The sequence below is a fragment of the Pinus tabuliformis genome, chromosome 7, assembly GCF_031772625.1.
Source record: "Pinus tabuliformis cultivar Carrire ecotype Pingquan chromosome 7, CPIR1, whole genome shotgun sequence".
Classification (NCBI taxonomy): Eukaryota; Viridiplantae; Streptophyta; class Pinopsida; order Pinales; family Pinaceae; genus Pinus; species Pinus tabuliformis.
The window spans coordinates 1,105,571,437-1,105,590,498 of NC_142293.1; the positions used below are offsets into that span (position 1 = coordinate 1,105,571,437).

At 40.4% G+C, this 19,062-nt stretch overlaps 1 protein-coding gene across 11 annotated transcripts in view; it reads left to right on the top strand.

Moving 5' to 3' along the window:
- LOC149251414 (uncharacterized) overlaps positions 1 to 19,062 on the top strand; it is a 181,388-nt gene that overhangs the window by 74,804 nt on the left and 87,522 nt on the right. For 2 of the 11 annotated variants that reach the window (XM_089459420.1, XM_089459418.1), the window contains exon 3: positions 522 to 709. The exons of the other annotated variants lie outside the window; for them this stretch is intronic. In XM_089459420.1, coding sequence (XP_089315546.1) covers positions 522 to 577 — 56 coding nt within the window. In that variant the 3' untranslated portion in view covers positions 578 to 709. Of the gene's footprint in view, positions 1 to 521; positions 710 to 19,062 lie in introns of those variants that run through there. 11 annotated transcript variants of the gene reach the window in all.

Genomic DNA, 19,062 nt, shown 5'->3' on the forward strand with positions numbered 1-19,062 from the left:
ATTGTTTTCTTTTTCAATTTGAACACTCGACAATTTCAACTGTGGAGTTTTCTTTAATGCCTTGTGATAGGACCAAAAAGAGCCTAAACACCATAAAAAGTACTTTTATCTATCTCACATTGATATTTGGCCAAATAAACTTCTTGTGCATTGGATAGTACGCTTACAATTATATCTTCTTTTCACTCACACTGCTTTACAGGAATTTTTCAAGAACCATTTGAATCACTTACCTTTTCATGTCTTAATTGCTTTTTCTATATCCTTAGCCTGAAGACTTCTCTTGCAGACTGTTTTTCTGTCTCCCAAAAAGTGTTTCACATTTGTTTCTAGATCAAGTCTGTGTTGATTAGTAGGATATTATAATTTATTACTGACAATGTTATCTTTGATGGATTTTACATTAATGCTATGTGTTATGCCCCCCGATGGGATTTATGTTATTTCTCCTTTTTCATTTTCATGATAAGACGTTGTATTTGCCATGCATAAGTGTCTTTTCTTCTTGTTGATGACTGTAGGTGGGGAAGGACATTGGCCATGGTCAAATCACTCTGTGATCTTCAGTCAGAGCTGAAGGGCCAACCATTTGGGGAAAAAAACAGGAAAACTTGGAAAGCATAATTTGGAATCTGAAAAAGTTGAAAAATCTCAGAAAACTCGGCAGCCTGAACAACTTAGGAAAAAACAGAAAAATAGAGAGAAATCAGAGACAATTGCAACACTACAATCAACCACTTCAGTTGGCAAGGATACAGTTTCACAGACATCGGGTATAAGATCAGTAGATTCCAGAAATAGTCCTGGGGACCTAGAACAGAGAAAATGTTCAGAGCACTATTGCCAGCTTTCTAACTCGCCAGATATAAGCTCAAGCGCAGAGTCCCAAAGTTTGAGACGATGTGATCTGGATTTACTGTTTAGTTCAGGGGATTTTCCCACTCCCAGTGAACTGGCAAACCTTGATGAAAAGTTTTTGGAAAAGCGTTGTGTTCTTGGTTACAGGGCAAAACGCATTGTGAAGCTTGCAAGGGACATTTGTGAAGATATTATTGATCTAAGCTCTCTTGAAAACTCCAATGGATCAACCAAGATAGGGATGTGTTTTGATGACATGAAAGAACATCTCCTTAAGCTGGATGGTATTGGTCCATTCACATGTGCAATTGTTTTGATGTGCATGGGAAACTATCAAAGTATTCCAGCTGATACTGAGACTGTCAGACATTTGAAACAGGTCTGCACAATTTCTGTGTCTTTAAATTTTTTTCTTTTTGAAAAACATGTCATATATATACAGAAAATATTTACATCAGCAAAACAAGAGCTATTAAATCCTCTTTTTAAGAGCTATTAAAATGGAAATAAAATTGGAGTATGCCATTGGATATAGAGACTTGGCATTTTTAACAAGTGAAAAAACTTTGGCCAACCACAACATATATACAGAAAGCAGATGAAGAACTGTTCTCATCATCAAAAACAGACCGACAACAGATCTTCCAGAGGATAAAACAGAACAGAGATCCTTAGACAATGCCAAATACCAATGTAAAAGGATTGAACCAAATAGCTGCAACTTCCAAGCAGGGCTGCCTGTCAATGCATTCTGCCCATGGGAAGAACTGAATGCTGACCCTCAATGAACTTCTGACAACTCTTCACAACCCAGCAATCCAAGTGTTGATAAATCTATAGGGCAATGATTAGAGTGATTTCTCTTTTCTTGATAACTGCTTGTGATGTATTTTAACTTTTTCATACTTATTAACTTATTATTATGTCTGTATATCATCAAATGGCTACCAAAACAAGAAGAACAAGAACACAGAATATCGGCTGCAAGCCAGGATTAAAACCTCACCAATTGAGAGGAAAACCCACAAATCTCTTTTCTTCCTTATAGATTCTTCAATTGATGAATTCCAAGACCTCTAGACCAAGATCAATACCCTCCAAGAACAAGTCCAACCTTTCCAAATGATGTGCTTTCCTTGAACAAGTCAAACCTAGTCCAATCTCTTCCAATAGCACAACTTTGACCCCCTGCTGCAGAATTTCGGCCTCCACTACAGACCTGAAATTTTTGGCCCTCCTACAGTTGCTGCTGCCACACGTGTGAGCTTCGTTTTAGCCTTCCAAGGCTTCCTTAGACCTTCGCTTGGCTTTCTCTGACTTCTGGAGCTTGAGGATGGCTTCTTGTGACCTTCGCTTGACCTTCTTGCCTTCCCTTCTTCAAGATCGAACTTGTAGAGGAAAACCCTAGATCTGCTGCAAAAACCCTAGCCTTCCTTCGCACGTGTGAGAGAGAAATAGCCCAAAACCAAGTCTTCTTTGTCCTCTTCCTTTTTGTTGCCTTCTTCTTCCTCTTCCTTCGCTTGAATGAGTGAGAGATGAATGTGCTTCAAGGAGGTCGAGTTTCCTCCTTTATATAGGCTCCTCAAGGTGGACGTGGCTCCTCATTTTAGGCTGACTTGCCAGCTGCCAGGCCGACTTGGTCTTGAAGGGTATTTTGACACTTTTAAAGACAAAAATAATTTTCTTTACAAGTTATAATGTGTTTGAAGGGGTCTTCAACTTATGACAATGACTTTTTTGACTTCTTGACCTAGGACAAACCCTAGAAGCACTCAATGGGTGCTTCACTTATAAAATAAAAGCCCTTGAGCATGAAACCCATGCTCCAAAAAAATAATAATAATTTTTTACAATTTACAAGAATGAAAAAGTACATTTCATATTTATGAAGACCGAACCTAGTTACACATTTTTCAACTCTCCCCCTTAACTAGGGAGGTATTCATAAATGGTACATGGACATTCTCAATCTGAAGAGATCTCATAAGAGTCAGATTGGTAACCCATCTATTTAGCACCATATCAACCAGCATTGTCACATAGCAAGGCCTTGACTAACAACTCTTTCTCTCCACAAGATCAGAGCACAATGCTGGCGAGACCAATGATTTATAGACACCGTCATCATTGTCTCTCAAAGTACATACTCCACCCGGGTGTTCACAAAGTATGAGTTTCTTTGGATTATTCTTATCTTGGATAGCTAGTCCTCAAATAATATCGGTCCGCAACTACTCTTATCTTGGATGCCCTACCTCATCCTCAAGAGTATCGGATGCCAGATGTTTACCCAATCCTCCATTCTGTCTTCCCAAGTGAAGACAAGAATGATGTGCCTATCTCTCCCTCTCAACTAGGGAGGATACATCAACCAAACCAAGCTTGTCTCTCAAATACAAAAGCTTCTTATTAGGAAGAGATTTTGTCAATATGTCAGCGACTTGCTCATCAATGGAGATACATTGTAGTTGCAACACACCATCTTGTACTAGTTTCCGAATGTAGTGATATTTGTTGTTGATATGCTTTGTCTTTCCATGAAATATTGGGTCTTCAAACAATCATATACAACTGGTGTTATCACAATGTATCACTGTAGGGTCCATTGGTCCTTCAAATACGTCCGATAGTAGCTTCCTTAACTAGACAACTTATCTACTTACGTCACCGGTTGCAATGTACTTAGCTTCAACACTACTCAAAGCAACCGTATCTTGCTTTCTGCTTATCCATGAGATCATGGATGATCCCAAACTAAAACATCCTCCTGTAGTGCTTCTTCGATCCTTCTCACTACCAATCCAGTCAGAATCTGTATATCCAATCAAGTGGACATCATTCCTCCTATCATATTTTAGGCAGCAGTGGATTATTCCTTGCAGATATCTCAATATGTGTTTTGCTGCTATCTGATGATCATGCTTTGGTTTCACTTGGAACTGACTGAGAATATTTATTGCAAAACATATGTCTGGTCAAGTATTCACCAGGTACATCAGTGAGCCAATCAATTGCCTATACTTGGAAGGATCCATAGGACTTGATTCGGAACTCCTTAGTCTTTTTAAGTTTGTGATCATTGGGTTGTCATTGGTTTGCAATCCATCATGTCAAACCTCTTCAACATCTTGATCACATACTTTCCTTGACCTAGATATATTTTATCTGGTGCTTGCCAGACTTCCTGTCCCAAATAGTATTGCATCATCCCTAGATCCTTCATGTCAAATTCTGCTGCTAGATGCTTCTTACATTCTTCAATTCGACCTTCCACAACTGTCAAGAGAAGATCATCGACATATAGAAGAATGATTATTGGGTTTCCCATCACAACCTTAATATAAAGGTTGGGATCAACAAAACTCTTGGTGAAGCCTAATCTCTGTAGGTATGCATCCATCCTAGCATACCATGCCCTTGGTGCTTGCTTGAGGCCATAAAATGCCTTCTTCAATATGCAAATATATGCCTTTCTATCTTTAACTTCAAATCCCAAGGGTTGTTCTATATAGACTTCCTCATCAATTGTGCCATTCAGGAATGCAGTCTTGACATCCATTTGGTGGATGTTCCATCCCATTGATGTTGCCAAAGAGACCAACGAACAAATAGTTGTATACCTTGCTGTCAGAGAAAATGTCTCTTCATAGTCGATGCCGCCTTGTTGAAAGAAGCCCCTAGCCAAAATCTTGCCTTATACTTGTCAATACTTCCATTTGTTGTATGTTTGATCTTGTAGATCCATTTGGAAGTTACCACAAATTTGTCTTTAGGCCTAGGTACGATCTCCCAGACTCCATTCTTCATTATAGATTGATATTCTTCATTCATGGCATCCTTCCATTCTTGGTGATTGACAACTTCTTCAAAAGTGGATGGCTCTGCTTCAATTAGTTTTGTCATGTATACTACATACCCAGAATATCGTATGCGCTTCTTGCTTTCCCTGAATGTACCTTGAGCTGCTCCATGACCTTCTGCATCTAGAAGTGTAGACTTCAACCAGTTAGGTCTTTTTTGGTTTCGGGAATTACCACAGGTTGTATTGGTTGATAAGGACCTTCATCTTCATGGTTTGATTGTTCTTCTTCCCTAGTAACTTCTTGTTAAAATTGGCAACCAGGGCAAAACTTAATGTGGGTCATCTTATTCATCACTGATAATATTTTTATTAGATTCCTCTCGTCGAGAGGTGTAGGATTGATATAAAGATCATCCAATTCCGATAAGTATTCATGGAGATATGAATTTATTTTGATTATGGAATTATTATCAAGCCGACCTACAACTCATGTAGGCTCAAAAGCCCAACAGTCGCATCTATTCAAACACCAACGTTGTGTATAAATATAAGAGGACTTTTCCTCATTTGCACACACTCTTCTCATCACATCTCTCTCTCTCTACTGCGCAGAAATGAGTCTCTTCTCTACTGCACAGAAATGGGTCTCTCTCTCACACATGTGAAGCCGAAAGCTGTTGAACTTGAAGCTGCAACTGCAGATCCAAAGATTGACCTGCGTGGCCTAGAAGATCTCCTCTTTGGAATTGCACTGTAGGTTCATATGAACCTCCTCTGAAAGCTGCAACTTTTGGTGGTGGAATGAAGTCAATCCGACGAACGGTTTGCAAGATATCGACTGCCCTAGTTTGAAGCCGGAAACTGCTGAAACTGAAGCTGCAACTGTAGAAGTAAAGATTGAACTGCGTGGCCTAGAAGATCTCCTCATCTGAACTGCGTTGTAGGTTCATTTGAACCTTCTCTAAAAGCCGCAACTTTTGGTGGTGGAATGAAGTCAATCCGACGAATGGTTTGCAAGATATCAACTACCCTAGTTTGAAGCCGGAAACTGCTGAAACTGAAGCTGCAACTGCAGAAGTAAAGATTGACCTGCGTGGCTTAGAAGATCTCCTCATCTGAACTATGCTGTAGGTTCATCTAAACCTCCTCTGGAAGCCGCAACTTTTGGTGGTGGAATGAAGTCAATCTGACGGTCGGTTTGTGAGATATCGTCTGCCCTAGTTTGATAAAGAAGCAGCTAATGCTGATGCTGCTAATCTAGGGTTTGCTACTGCTGATATGAATTAGATTTATTGTACTATTTCTCTCTGCTGAATTATTGAAGATAAGAGAAGATTTGATCAAAGGGTTTCCCCACACATTGTGGGGTTTGTCCTTGGCTAGCCGCCACATCTTGTGTCTCTTGTATTGGCTTGTTTTCTGTCGATCGTTTAATGTTCTATCTGCACTTTACTTTATGTACATGTGATTGCTAATCTGTGGAATATAATAAGAAAAAGAAGTAAACTGTTATAAGCATAGAACATACCATAACTTAACATGGTATCAGAGCTGACGTGAAGACAAAGCCCGAGCAAGAGCAAGAGCAAGAGCAATCACTGAAGAGAAGATTGGCAAGGCTATCCTAAAAGAACTATGGGGTCCTCAACACTCTGCCAAAGGCAAGCTTCATAAGAAAGATGACTATCACGGATGGAAGATGTCTATCGATCTAACCCTAGAAGATCCAGGAGTGCTGGACCATGTAAGAGGCAATATTGTTGAGCCTCCATCAAATGCATCCGCTGCTGCATGGAACAAATAGAAAACCCAAGAAGTCAAAATGGAAGATCATCCGGGACTCTATCGACAAGCACTTGGTGGCCTAGATCTCTGAACTGGACACCTCCAAGGAAATCTACGATAGACTGGGAAGTGGCACTCACGACTCTTGGAGGATTACCATCTGAATGGTACGTGTTCAGGACTACTCTTCTGAACTATAATGTAATTCCTGGTTTCGAGGAATTAATGGCTAAATGCATTCAAGAATAAACAAGGGAAGAAGAGCAAGAAATGTCCATGCCTAAAGGTCCTCCTACTGCCTTTTCTTCTCATGCTAAGAAAAGAAATAATTCCGGGACTAAATCAAAAGGAAAGGATGGACCTAAGGGTGGAAGAGAAGGACGATGTTACATCTGCGATAAAGCAGGTCACTATGCAAGGGAGTGCCCTGATAGAAAGGACTCACACCGGGACAATGATCAAAATCCCTCTGATGGCAAATCAAAGGAATGACAAATTGAACAACAAAGGTAAGAGGAGAGCCGGGGATCGAGGAAGAGGACAACCATTCAAGAAGGCTAGAAAGCCCAGGATGTATTAAATGCACCTGACCTTAATAAGAACCGAGTGTCCATCTTGGCAATGGAAGACAAAGGCTACAAGGTAACCTTCAGCAATGGCAAGGTATGTATATGGAAAAATAATGTTAAAGATACCTTTACTCTTGGGTTTAGTGTTGATTCATTATATCAGGTCGATGGAAGTCCGCTAGGTGCCATGTCTTGTGACACAACTCTTTAGTCCGAACTTTGGCATCGAAGGTTTGCCCACCTTCATTACAAAGCTCTACCCGATGTAAGACAGATGGTAACAGGGATGCCCGAATTCCAAGTAGAGAAGGAAGGTGTATGTCCGGGATGTGCTGAAGGAAAGCTCAAAAGGGGACCATTCCCCTCAAGCCTAAGCAAGACCTCCGATATATTACAGTTGGTTCACTCAGGCTGCAGGCATATCTGAGGCTGGCATTAAGAGGGAGACTACTACACCACGTACTCCTGAGCAGAATGGTGTGGCGGGAAGGAAGAACCGCACAATTGTGGAAGTTGTCCAGGCCATGCTACATGATCAAAGACTTCCGAAGTTTCTATGGGATGAAACTACAAACACTGCCGTATAGCATTGGGTTCCAAGACTCCTAAAGAAAAGTTCACCGGTAAGAAACCTGATGTTTCTCATTTTAGAATTTTTGGAAGCCTTGTATATTTTCATGTGCCGAAAGAGAAAAGAAATAAATTGGGTGCATTTGGAAAGAAGGGAATTTTCGTGGGCTATGGTGAAAATAATAAAGGCTATAGAATCTATGTAGCCGGTCAAAGGGAAGTCGTAATTAGTCATGATGTCACCTTTGACGAAGATATGGATCTCAGCAAGGTGAACAATATTCCGACTTTGAGGAGCTCTCAAGAAGCCGACACCAGGGAACCGAAAGAAAAGGATGATGAATCAATGCCTGATGTAGAAGAACCCATGGATCCGATTGATCCTCCTCCACATGAGCCTTCCTCTTCTAGGAAGAGGCCTTCATGGCTTAGGGGGCTACTTGATGATGCTAAAGGACATGCTGCACCCCGAGGAACCTTTCGTGAAAGTAAGAAACCTAATAGGTATCAGGGATACCTGACCATCATGAGCACGATCATACAAAATAAGCCTTCATCATTCTCAGACACCGTCAAGCATCAAGTATGGAAGGATGCTATGACCGAAGAATATGAGTCTATCATGAAGAATGATGTCTGGGAAGTAGTTCCCAGACCCCAAGACAAGACAGTTGTTACTTCCAAATGGCTTTACAAGATAAAGCATGCAGCAGATGGAAGTACGGAAAAGTATAAGGTTCGTTTTGTTGATGTGATATTTGCACCTTTTGCCAGATATACGACCATCCGCTCAATCATAGCCCTTGTCGCTTCACAAGGATGGAACCTACATCAGATGAATGTCAAGACTGCGTTCTTACACAGCTCGATCAAAGAAGAGGTCTACATGGAGCAACCCGAAGGATTTGAAATTTATGATCGAAAATCTCATGTATGTAGGTTGAAGAAGGCTCTCTATGGGCTGAAGCAAGCACCTCGAGCATGGTATGAGAGGATCGACAGCTACTTGATGAAGCTGGGATTCAGTAGGAGTGAAGCCGATCCTAACCTTTACTTTAAGGTTGAAGATGACAAGCGTCTCATACTGGTGCTGTATGTGGACGACCTCTTTCTAACAGGTGCAGACCCTCTCATTCACAAATGTAAGAGGGAGTTGGCTTCTGAATTTGAAATGAAGGACCAAGGACTTGGAGTATGGCAGAAGCCAAGGGAAATTTTCCTATCTCAAGGAAAATATGTGGTAAAGATATTGGAAAGATTTGGTATGATGGACTACAAGCTTGTGACTACCTCGAGGATCTTAACTTTTAGAAGTTATATGGTAGTGATGTCGGACCAGATTTGGGAAATGCCTCTGAGTTTCAAAAACTCATTTGCGTTGATGTTCTTGGTGAACCTTCGTTCGAACATATGTTTTGTAGTTAGCACTGTGAGCTCGTATTTGGTTGAGCCTCACTACATTGATGCCAAGAATCTTCTAAGATATCTTCATGGCACAATTACTAATGGATTGAGATACACTACTGGAAATATGAAATTGCATGATTATTCGAATGCTGATTAGGCAGGTAGTGTGGAGGATCACTGGAGCGCTTTTTAGTGTTGTTTCTCTTGGGATTCTGCTTCAATATAGTGGATGAGTAGGAAGCAGAAGTCAGTCGCCATAAGCACCACCGAGACCGGATACATATCTACGAGTATGATCTCGTATGAAGCTGCCTGGTTGGGAAAGCTCTTCAGTGAGCTGTTTGAACACATACCATTGTGATTCTCTGTAACAACCAGAGGTGGGATTCGATTATTGAGGAATCCCGTATTCGTCGATTGCTCCAGCAGATAGACATCATCTGGGATATGGTAATTCGATGAGCAAGGAGGCTCCATCGCATTAAGATGATGTACAGGTCGATACACCTTGTCAAAGCCCCAAGAAAAGATCTAATCTGTGATTTTCCCAAACGACTTGGAGTCGTCAAGAAACCCTTGTACAAGGGTCTTGCATGTTGCATACATTGAGCTCTAGGAGCTCTGAGGGCTTGCGGTTCTTACTGGAGCAACATACGACCACAGGGTGACTCACCCTCCCCTGGTGGTGCGCACTGGAACAAGATGACTCGCTCTCTTGTGGGACAAGATGACTCGCTCTCTTGTGGGACAAGATGATTTGCTCTCTTGTGGAACAAGATGATTCGCTCTCCTGTGTAGCAGGATTGATGTGTTCTCCTATGAGGCCTGGATTGATGTGTTCTCCATGGCGGCCTGGATTGATGTGTTCTCCATGGCGATTGTAGCAGGATTGATGTGTTCTCCTGTGATGACAGGATTGATTAGTTCTCCTATCGAGGCATCCTACCCATGCAGTCTGGGACTCATGGGAAGTACCTCTCATCTGATCAATGAAAAGGGAAATGAAGTTAGGGACCATAGTAGTACCGATGGACGCATCGTTGTATCTACCGCACTCCCTACGCTAGGATGACCTACATTGATCTGGGATCAATGATACTGGTCTAGGACCAGTGGTAGGAGTTGTACCATACTATGATGCTGACTTCGAGTCGGTTGAGACTGGTCTGGGACCAGTGGTACATACTCCGAGACTGACTTCGTGTCAGTGCAATACTGGTCTGGGACCAGTGAGAGTGGTACATACTATGACGCTGACTTCAGGTCGGTTGAGACTGGTCTGGGACCAGTGAGAGTGGTACATACTATGACGCTGACTTCAGGTCGGTTGAGACTGGTCTGGGACCAGTGAGAGTGGTACATACTATGACGCTGACTTCAGGTCGGTTGAGACTGGTCTGGGACCAGTGGTACACTCTCTGAGACTGCAATACTGGTCTGGGACCAGTGGTAGGAGTGTTACTTACTATGAAGCTGACTTCGAGTCGGCTGAGACTGGTCTAGGACCAGTGGTACGCATTCTGAGACTGATTTTGAGTCAGTGGAGGATGATATTGGTCTAGGACCAGTGGAGTTGTACTCACTATGACGCTGACTTTGGGTTGGTTGAGACTGGTCTGGGACCAGTGGTACATACTCTGAGACTGACTTTGAGTTAGTATGATACATCCTCGATCATTTCTTCTTCTTCATAATTCGGACAAAAGAAGAGCAGAACAAAACAATGCAGGAGCAGAGCAGAACAGAGCAAAACAGTATCGGTCAGTATAGGGCAGAACAAGACAAAGCAGAACAGGCAGAATAGAGCAGAGCAGGGCAATCGTCAGGCTGTACAGGACAGTGCATTTGATGGATGAATAGTAACGACCGATAGACAGATTGTAGATGAAGTTCTCCTTGGTTGAGAGGGAGTGTTAAAATTGGAAACTAGGACAAAACTTCATGTGGGTCATCTTATTCATGGCTGATAATATTTTTATTAGATTTCTCTCGTCGAGAGGTGTAGGATTGATATAAAGATCATCCGATTCCGATAAGTATTCATGGAGATATGAATTTATTTTGATTATGGAATTATTGTCAAGCCGACCTACAACTCATGTAGGCTCAAAAGCCCAACAGTCGCATCTATTCAAACACCAACGTTGTGTATAAATATAAGACTTTTCCTCATTTGCACACACTCTTCTCATCACATCTCTCTCTTTACTGCACAGAAATGAGTCTCTTCTCTATTGCGCAGAAATGGGTCTCTCTCTCACACATGTGAAGTCGGAAGCTGTTGAACTTGAAGTTGCAACTGCAGATCCAAAGATTGACCTGCGTGGCCTAGAATATCTCCTCTTTGGAACTGCGTTGTAGGTTCATCTGAACCTCCTCTGAAAGCCACAACTTTTGGTGGTGGAATGAAGTCAATCCGACGAACGGTTTTCAAGATATCGACTGCCCTAGTTTGAAGCCGAAAACTGCTGAAACTGAAGCTGCAATTGCAGAAGTAAAGATTGACCTGCGTGGCCTAGAAGATTTCCTCATCTGAACTGCGTTGTAGGTTCATTTGAACCTCCTCTGAAAGCCGCAACTTTTGGTGGTGGAATGAAGTCAATCCGACGAACGGTTTGCAAGATATCAACTGCCCTAGTTTGAAGCCGGAAACTGCTGAAACTGAAGCTGCAACTGCAGAAGTAAAGATTGACTTGCGTGGCCTAGAAGATCTCCTCATCTGAACTATCCTGTAGGTTCATCTGAACCTCCTCTGGAAGCCGCAACTTTTCGTGGTGGAATGAAGTCAATCCGACGGTCAGTTTGTGAGATATCGTCTGCCCTAGTTTGATAAAGAAGCCGCTAATGCTGATGCTGCTGATCTAGGGTTTGCTACTGCTGATATGAATTAGATTTATTGTACTATTTCTCTCTGCTGAATTATTGAAGATAAGAGAAGATTTGATCAAAGGGTTTCCCCACACATTGTGGGGTTTGTCCTTGGTTAGCCGCGACATCTTGTGTCTCTTGTCTTGGCTTGTTTTCTGTCAATCGTTTAATGTTCTATCTGCGCTTTACTTTATGTACATGTGATTGCTAATCTGTGGAATATAATAAGAAAAAGAAGTAAACTGTTATAAGCATAGAACATACCATAACTTAACACTTCTTCCATCGAATATCGGAAGTTCTTCATCATCAGAGTGTATAGGGAGATCCTTTGATTTCTTGAATGCAATAGTTTCGTCAAATATCACATCTCGATTAACTTCTATTTGGTGTCCTTCCTTTATGTAGATCCTATAAGCCTTAGAAGAGTTACTGTAGCCCACAAAGGTTCCCTTCATGCCAAATGGATCCAACTTCTTTATTTTGTCCTTAGGTATATGTATATAGATAGGACAACCAAAAATTCAGAGATGATATATGGTTGGTTTCTTTCCAGTGAATACTTCTTTGGGAGTCCTATTATCTAGTGACTTGTGGGGACTTCGATTTTGTATGTATACAACTGTCTGCTTAGCTTCACCCCACAGAAATTATGGTAAATCTTGATCATGTAGCATAGCTTTTATGCTTTTTTCAATGTATCGATTCTTTCATTTTGCAACTCCATTTTGTTCAAGATTATATGGGACACTCAACTCCCTCTTAATTCCAGAATCCTTACAAAAGGCTATAATTTCCTTGGATGTGTATTATCCTCCATTATCAGATTTTAATATCTTGATCTTTCTTTCTGTAAGGTTCTCTATTTCAACTTTGAATTCTTGAAATTTGGTAAATGCTTCATCCTTGGATTTTATTAAGTAAACCCAAGTTTTCCTTGAATGGTCATCTATAAATGTGACATAATATAGATGACCTCCAAGTGATTTGGGAGTCATAGGACCACAAACATCGGAATGAATAAGATCCAAGATTTCTTTTGACCTTGAAGCACTGGTTCCAAATGGTCTCTTAGTGTTCGTACGCATTGCACATCCCTTGCATACTCATTCGTGATCTTTCAGTTTGGGGATTCCATCTACTATTGAATTTAGGGTTGGAAGGATTTTGAAGTGGAGATGACTGAATCTTTTGTGCCAAAGTTCACATGGGCTAATTTCAATGTGCTCAAGGGGATTTAGCAACTTGTAATGTCTTCCTTCTCAAATCCCAATCATTCTTGCATTTTCTATGCTTGAGTTTTTATCCCATACTACAATTTTTCCATCAATGAAAGTCACTCTATCACCTTTATCTTCTAGACTTGAAATGGAAAGTAAATTCTTGTGCAAACCTGGAACAAATAGGATGTTGTTGAGATGGATATTCCCTCTAGTCTCCAACTATAGTGAGGTTGATCCAATTCCTCTCACAGGATAGTTTTATTATCACCAAGCTATACAGAGTAAGAGGACTTTCCTTTTGACAATTTTTTTAGTTGCTTGTGATGGTCGGTCATATGTCTTGATGCTCCACTATCAATCACCCAAATGCTCTCATCTTGAAATGTGCCAGTGAGTGTTAAGAAGAGTCCTTCGTCCTTTGTCTTGATCACTTACTTCTTGGAGTAAATAGAAGATTCCAAGCTCTTCTTGAGATGGCTTGCTACCTTTGAACCATGTTGAAAAATCTAGAGGGCAATGATTAGAGTGATTTGTCTTTTCTTGATAATTGCGTGTGATGTATTTTTACTTTTTCTTACTTATTAGTTTCTTCACTTATTACCATGTTTGTGTATTGTCAAACAACTACCAAAACAAGAAGAACAATAGTACGCAAGAACACAAAATGTAGGCTGCAAGTCAGGGCCAAAACCTCTTCACTTGAGAGGAAAACCTATAAATCTCTTCTCTTCTTATAGATTCTTCAGTTGACGAATTCCACGACATCTAAACCATGACAAATACCCTCCAAGACCAATTCCAACCCTTCCGGATGATGTGCTTCCTTAGATCAAGTCAAACCTAGTCAAATCTCTTCCAGTAGCACAACTTCGACTTCCAACTTCAGAATTTCGGCCTTTACTGTAGGTCTGAAATTTCACCCCCCTAGCAGCAAATGCTGCCACGCGTGTGAGCTTATTCTTGCCTCCCAAGGCTTCCTCATACCTTCGCTTGGATTTTATCCTTCTTCTAGTGCTTGAGGATGACTCAATGTGATGTTCGCTGACCTTCTTTCTCTTCATTCTTCAAGATTGAACTTGCAGAATAAAAACCCTAGTCTAACAGCAGAAACGCTAGCCTTCCATCGCACCTGTGAGAGAGAAATAACCTAGAACAAGATTTCTTTGTACTCTTCCTTCTTTGCTGCCTTTCTTGCCCTTCTTCTTCACTTGGATGAGTGATTGAATGAATGTCTTCCAAAGAGGTCGAGTTCCCTCCTTTATATAGTTTTATTAAGGTGGACGTGTCTCCTCAATTTAGGTTGACTTTCCCGTTGCTAGGCCGACGTGGTCTTGAAGGGTATTTTGACACTTTTAATGACAAAATAAATTTTCTTTACAAGTTACAATGTGCCTAATGGGGTCTTTGTTAGTTTTTGGTAGCATTGGAAGTGCTCTAGCCTTGAAATTTGGTGGAGAGGCTAAGGCACGTGAGTTCTAAAGAACCCAGAAACCGTTTGGTGAAATTCCACCCGGATTGTATTTTATTAAAATAATTAATATTTTTAATGGAGTTCCTAAGTCTAAACTTAGGGAAATTAAAATATTAATGGGTATTAATCAAAATATGGGTGAGAATGATCTAGAAGGCAGATCAAGTAATAGAGACTTAATCTCAGCCGTTGATTAGAGACTTAATCTCAGTCGTTGAAGACTCAACAGGAAAAGTATAAAATGGAGGCTTGGGGTTCATTTGGAAACACACACAGAGAGATTGAGGAAATCGATTTTCTGAGGTGAGAAGTTCTCAGGAGGAAAATCGATTGGGGAGATCTTGCAGTTGAGGGGCAGAGAGAATCCAGGAGAAGGACTTTCCGGAGAATACATAACAGAGAGGTAGAGAGAGCTTGTAGAGAGGCAGCGCAGTAGTCGGGAGAGTTGATGCAGAAAAGCTTCCTGTCACGCAAAATCCAGAATTGGTAGAACAACAAAAACTGTCGGGAATAGTCGGGAGAGCTGACGTAGAAAAGTTGCTTGTCACGCAAAATCCAGAAATGTTGGAACTGTCGGGAACTGTCGGAACAACCGGGAGAGCTGACGCAGAGGGTAGAGAAGGTGACGCAGAGCCAGTGTTATTTGGGAGCAGGAGTGAAAACGGGGAGCGGGAGCGAAAACGGGTGCGGGAGCGACATTTTCAAAAGCTCCTGGTTTGGGAGCGAATCCCGGAGCGTTTTTTATATAATATATATATTTTTTATATTTTTATATTTTGATACATATATGTCAACAAAAACATGTAGAATGATGAATTAGATATAGAAAACATAAATAAACATGGATTGAACAATATAACAACAATCATCTAGAAGTTATAATCTTCATCAACCACGTCCACAAGTTAGTAACATAGTAACATACAACATATTGAGTCTCATGATTCATCAATCTTAAAGTTTCAAGCTTTCAAAATTCAATATATAACATTTATCATCATTGATCACCAAAGTTGTACTTGTAAGCTAAGTGTAACCATTACAACAAATAATATCTAACATGAAATGAAATGTTATAAAATGAAATGGAACAACTTTCAACTTTCATGAAGCATCATATTCATAATTCATTACTAATGAGCTATAATTACCAACTTCAAACTTAAATTGTCATATATTGTTTAAAAATATATCATAATAAATATGAAAGAGTCAATAGTTATAAAAACTACTAGAAACTAGAAAAGACAAGTAAATCTATTATCTATTGCTTATGCTTGGGCCTCTTGCCACCACGAGAAATGTCTAATTTTTCAGTCTTGTTGGAAAATCAGGCTCTTTGTCATTAATATCACCCTCTAAGCATTAATATCCAGAGGTATCTTTGTCATTACCTCTGTATCTGTATAGGGATCTTTGTCATTAATATCACCCTCTAAGCATTAACATAAGATAGAAAAAACATAGCATGTCAAGTCAAGATTTTGTTTGAGTGATGCGTACATTTTAAGGAGGGTCATGATAGAGGAGTTCGACAACCAATGTCACTAACATCAAGGTACATATAGGGATTGGTGCTCTTGATTAAATATGAGTTCCATACCCTAATACATGAAAAAATTCAATGGAAACATTGCAATCCTAAAATCCTGAAAAACTAATAAGTCTACTAGATTTTGAATGAAATCTAAAATTCTACTTTCTCCATATGAAATCCAATGAGGTCGAGACCACTCTCAAACATCCTTAGTCATTTCATGGTAATGTTAAAAATTTAAGTAAAAGGATGAAAATGAAGATTAAGGAGAATGCAACTTTTACTTTAAGAATTTAACATTACCATGAATCGCATATCAATACTAGGGCCATAGGCTTGATCATTAAGTTGCCTCACTCAAACTTATTTGTTTCTTTGAAAAAAATTGCATTTGGAACATTACTGCAAATTTTTTTTTGCAACAAAAGCTAAATGCTCCCGAAAAGGCAGGGAGCATTTTTTTTTTAGGGAGCGCGCTCCCGATCCGCTCTCAAGTCGCTCTCGCCCGGAGCGCAGATTGGGAGTGGGATCGGGGGGGGGGGCGGGGGCGCTCCCCTGCAACACTGCGCAGAGCCAACGCAGAAATAGCCAGGGTTAGCCAATCTTTTGTTGGATCAGCCAAAATTCTGCGGGGTGAAGTGAAGTAAAACTCACTCAGATTTTCCGCCAGTATTTTCTCTGTAAATGATTGCTAGATGAGCATCCTAGATTTGTATTCAGATATTTCTCTTGCATAATAATAAACCCTCAAAACTATTGCACTGTTTTTCCTGCATTGGGTTTTTCCGGAGACTATTATGTCCAAAAATAAGTATGTCCTATGTATCTTGTTCTTTGCTCTATTTTTTGTTTCATGAAATCAAATATTTAATTAGTGTAGGCTGTGTTGAAGAATCAAGGGCAGTGACGTATAGTAGGATTCTTCTTAGACTTGATAACAACTTGTGAACTATTTTTGCAATTTCCCTTTATTAGCTTGATCTTCTTCTTCTTATAATTAGTGTGTATTTACTTCAAATTGCTACCAAAAACAAAGAACAATAACACAAAAGTTGGCTTGCTGCCAGGGCCAAAACCTCTCTCTCTTAGAGACGAAAACCATTGAATCTCTTCTTATAGATATTTAGATGTTGAATACCAAGACTCTTAACAAAGTAGATTCAAAGTTACCTCCAAGATATTTATCACTAACTTCTGCACTACTTGATTCACTGTCATCACTGTTCTCCTTCAACGTATGCCTTTCATTGTCTTTTCACTGTCTTCGATACTTTCTCTTCTCAACTTGTCACAGTCCTTCGTTGATTACACTTGAGATAAGATATGTCACTGCTTGTTACTGTGTACACCAATGCATAGCCCTATAAGTCATATAGTGTATGCATTACAATGAGTGTCCTTTCGAAGGATGTCCTGAGAATACTTTCTCGACTTATGTATCTTCATATTCTTACAGGCTTTCGGAAAGCCTTTCACATATAGTTGAACCGAGACCCTGAAATATATCTATCAAGAGTAGTTCTGAAACTTCTTCGATGCTCTGAGATAAATACTGAGGCTCTAAGATATACTTCGATGCTTCACCGAGACTTTTGAGACATATGCCGAGGCAAGACTTCTGAGATATATATGCCGAGACTATATACACCGAGATTTATGAGATATATATGCTGAGACTATATACACCGAGATTCCTGAGATATATATGCTGAGACTAGATACATATTGAGACTCTACTTTTGAGACATGTCCCAGCTCTTGTGGTATATGCCGAGACTTCATCCTTCGAGCTATGAGCTTATGAGATAAACGTCAAAGCTCTATCCTTCACTGTGTATTTGAGATATATGTTGAGACCCTTCCTTGTATACTCGATGACTGGGATATATGTCGAGACCCTTCCTTGTATATTCGAAGACTTGTGATCCGAAGACTTATGTTTCTTTATTCTTCGTTACCCATGTATATATACAGGTCACCGATAATGCTTCAAGCCAACAGGAGAGTTTTCAAATCTGAGCCGACATTCCAAGGAGATATACTGCAGTTTGTAGAGTGAGTTTCTGCATGAAGATAGTGACACTTATCTTGGAGCGTTCTCTTTGATCTTTGACCTTATGACTCTTATAATATTTATGATGAAACATACAAATCCTAAAGACATCAAGAAGAAGTCTTTTATCCATGGTAAACACATCTTGCTCATGAAACCCATGATGCGAGGAATAACAATTTTCTTCATAAAATTATCGTTCAACTTCATAATGAAAACCGAACCTAGTTACCTTTCCTTCAACACTCCCTCTTAACTAGGGAGGTATTCATTAAATGGTACATGGTTATTCAACACTAAAAATTGATTTGGGGTAGCATCGGATGTGCTCTAGCCTTGAAGATTGGTGGAAAAGCTAAAGCACATGAGATCTCCAAGACCTAGAAATGGTTTGGGCAAATTCTAACTGGTTTGGGAGATATTAAAATAATTAATATTTTTAATGGAGTTCCTAAGTCTAAACTTAGGAAAAATAAAATATTAATGGGTATTAATATAAAACTGGGTTAGAAGGTTCCAAAAGTCATGGATCAAGCCAAATCTAATCTTAGCCGTTGATTAGAGATTTAATCTCGGTCGTTGAAGGACCAACAGGAAAAGTATAAGAAGAGGCTTGAGGGTCAGTTGGAGAACACACTGAGGGAGACCAGTCAGTTCGATTTTTGGAGCGGGGTTAGCTGAGAAATTCGAACTAGTGGTCTGGAGAGCAGCAGGAGGCAACAAGTACGGAATAGAGAGTCGGGAACAACACCAGGGGAACAACGTAGAGGTTGGAGAGGCAGACACAGAGCCTCTCAGGCAGACGCAAAGGCAGCAGACTACGCAGTCACTGGAGGGCTTGCGTGGGTGACGCAAAGAGGCCCAATGTTGATGCATAGAGGCAGGGGCTGACGTAGAGGGTCTGGGAGCTACGCAGAGG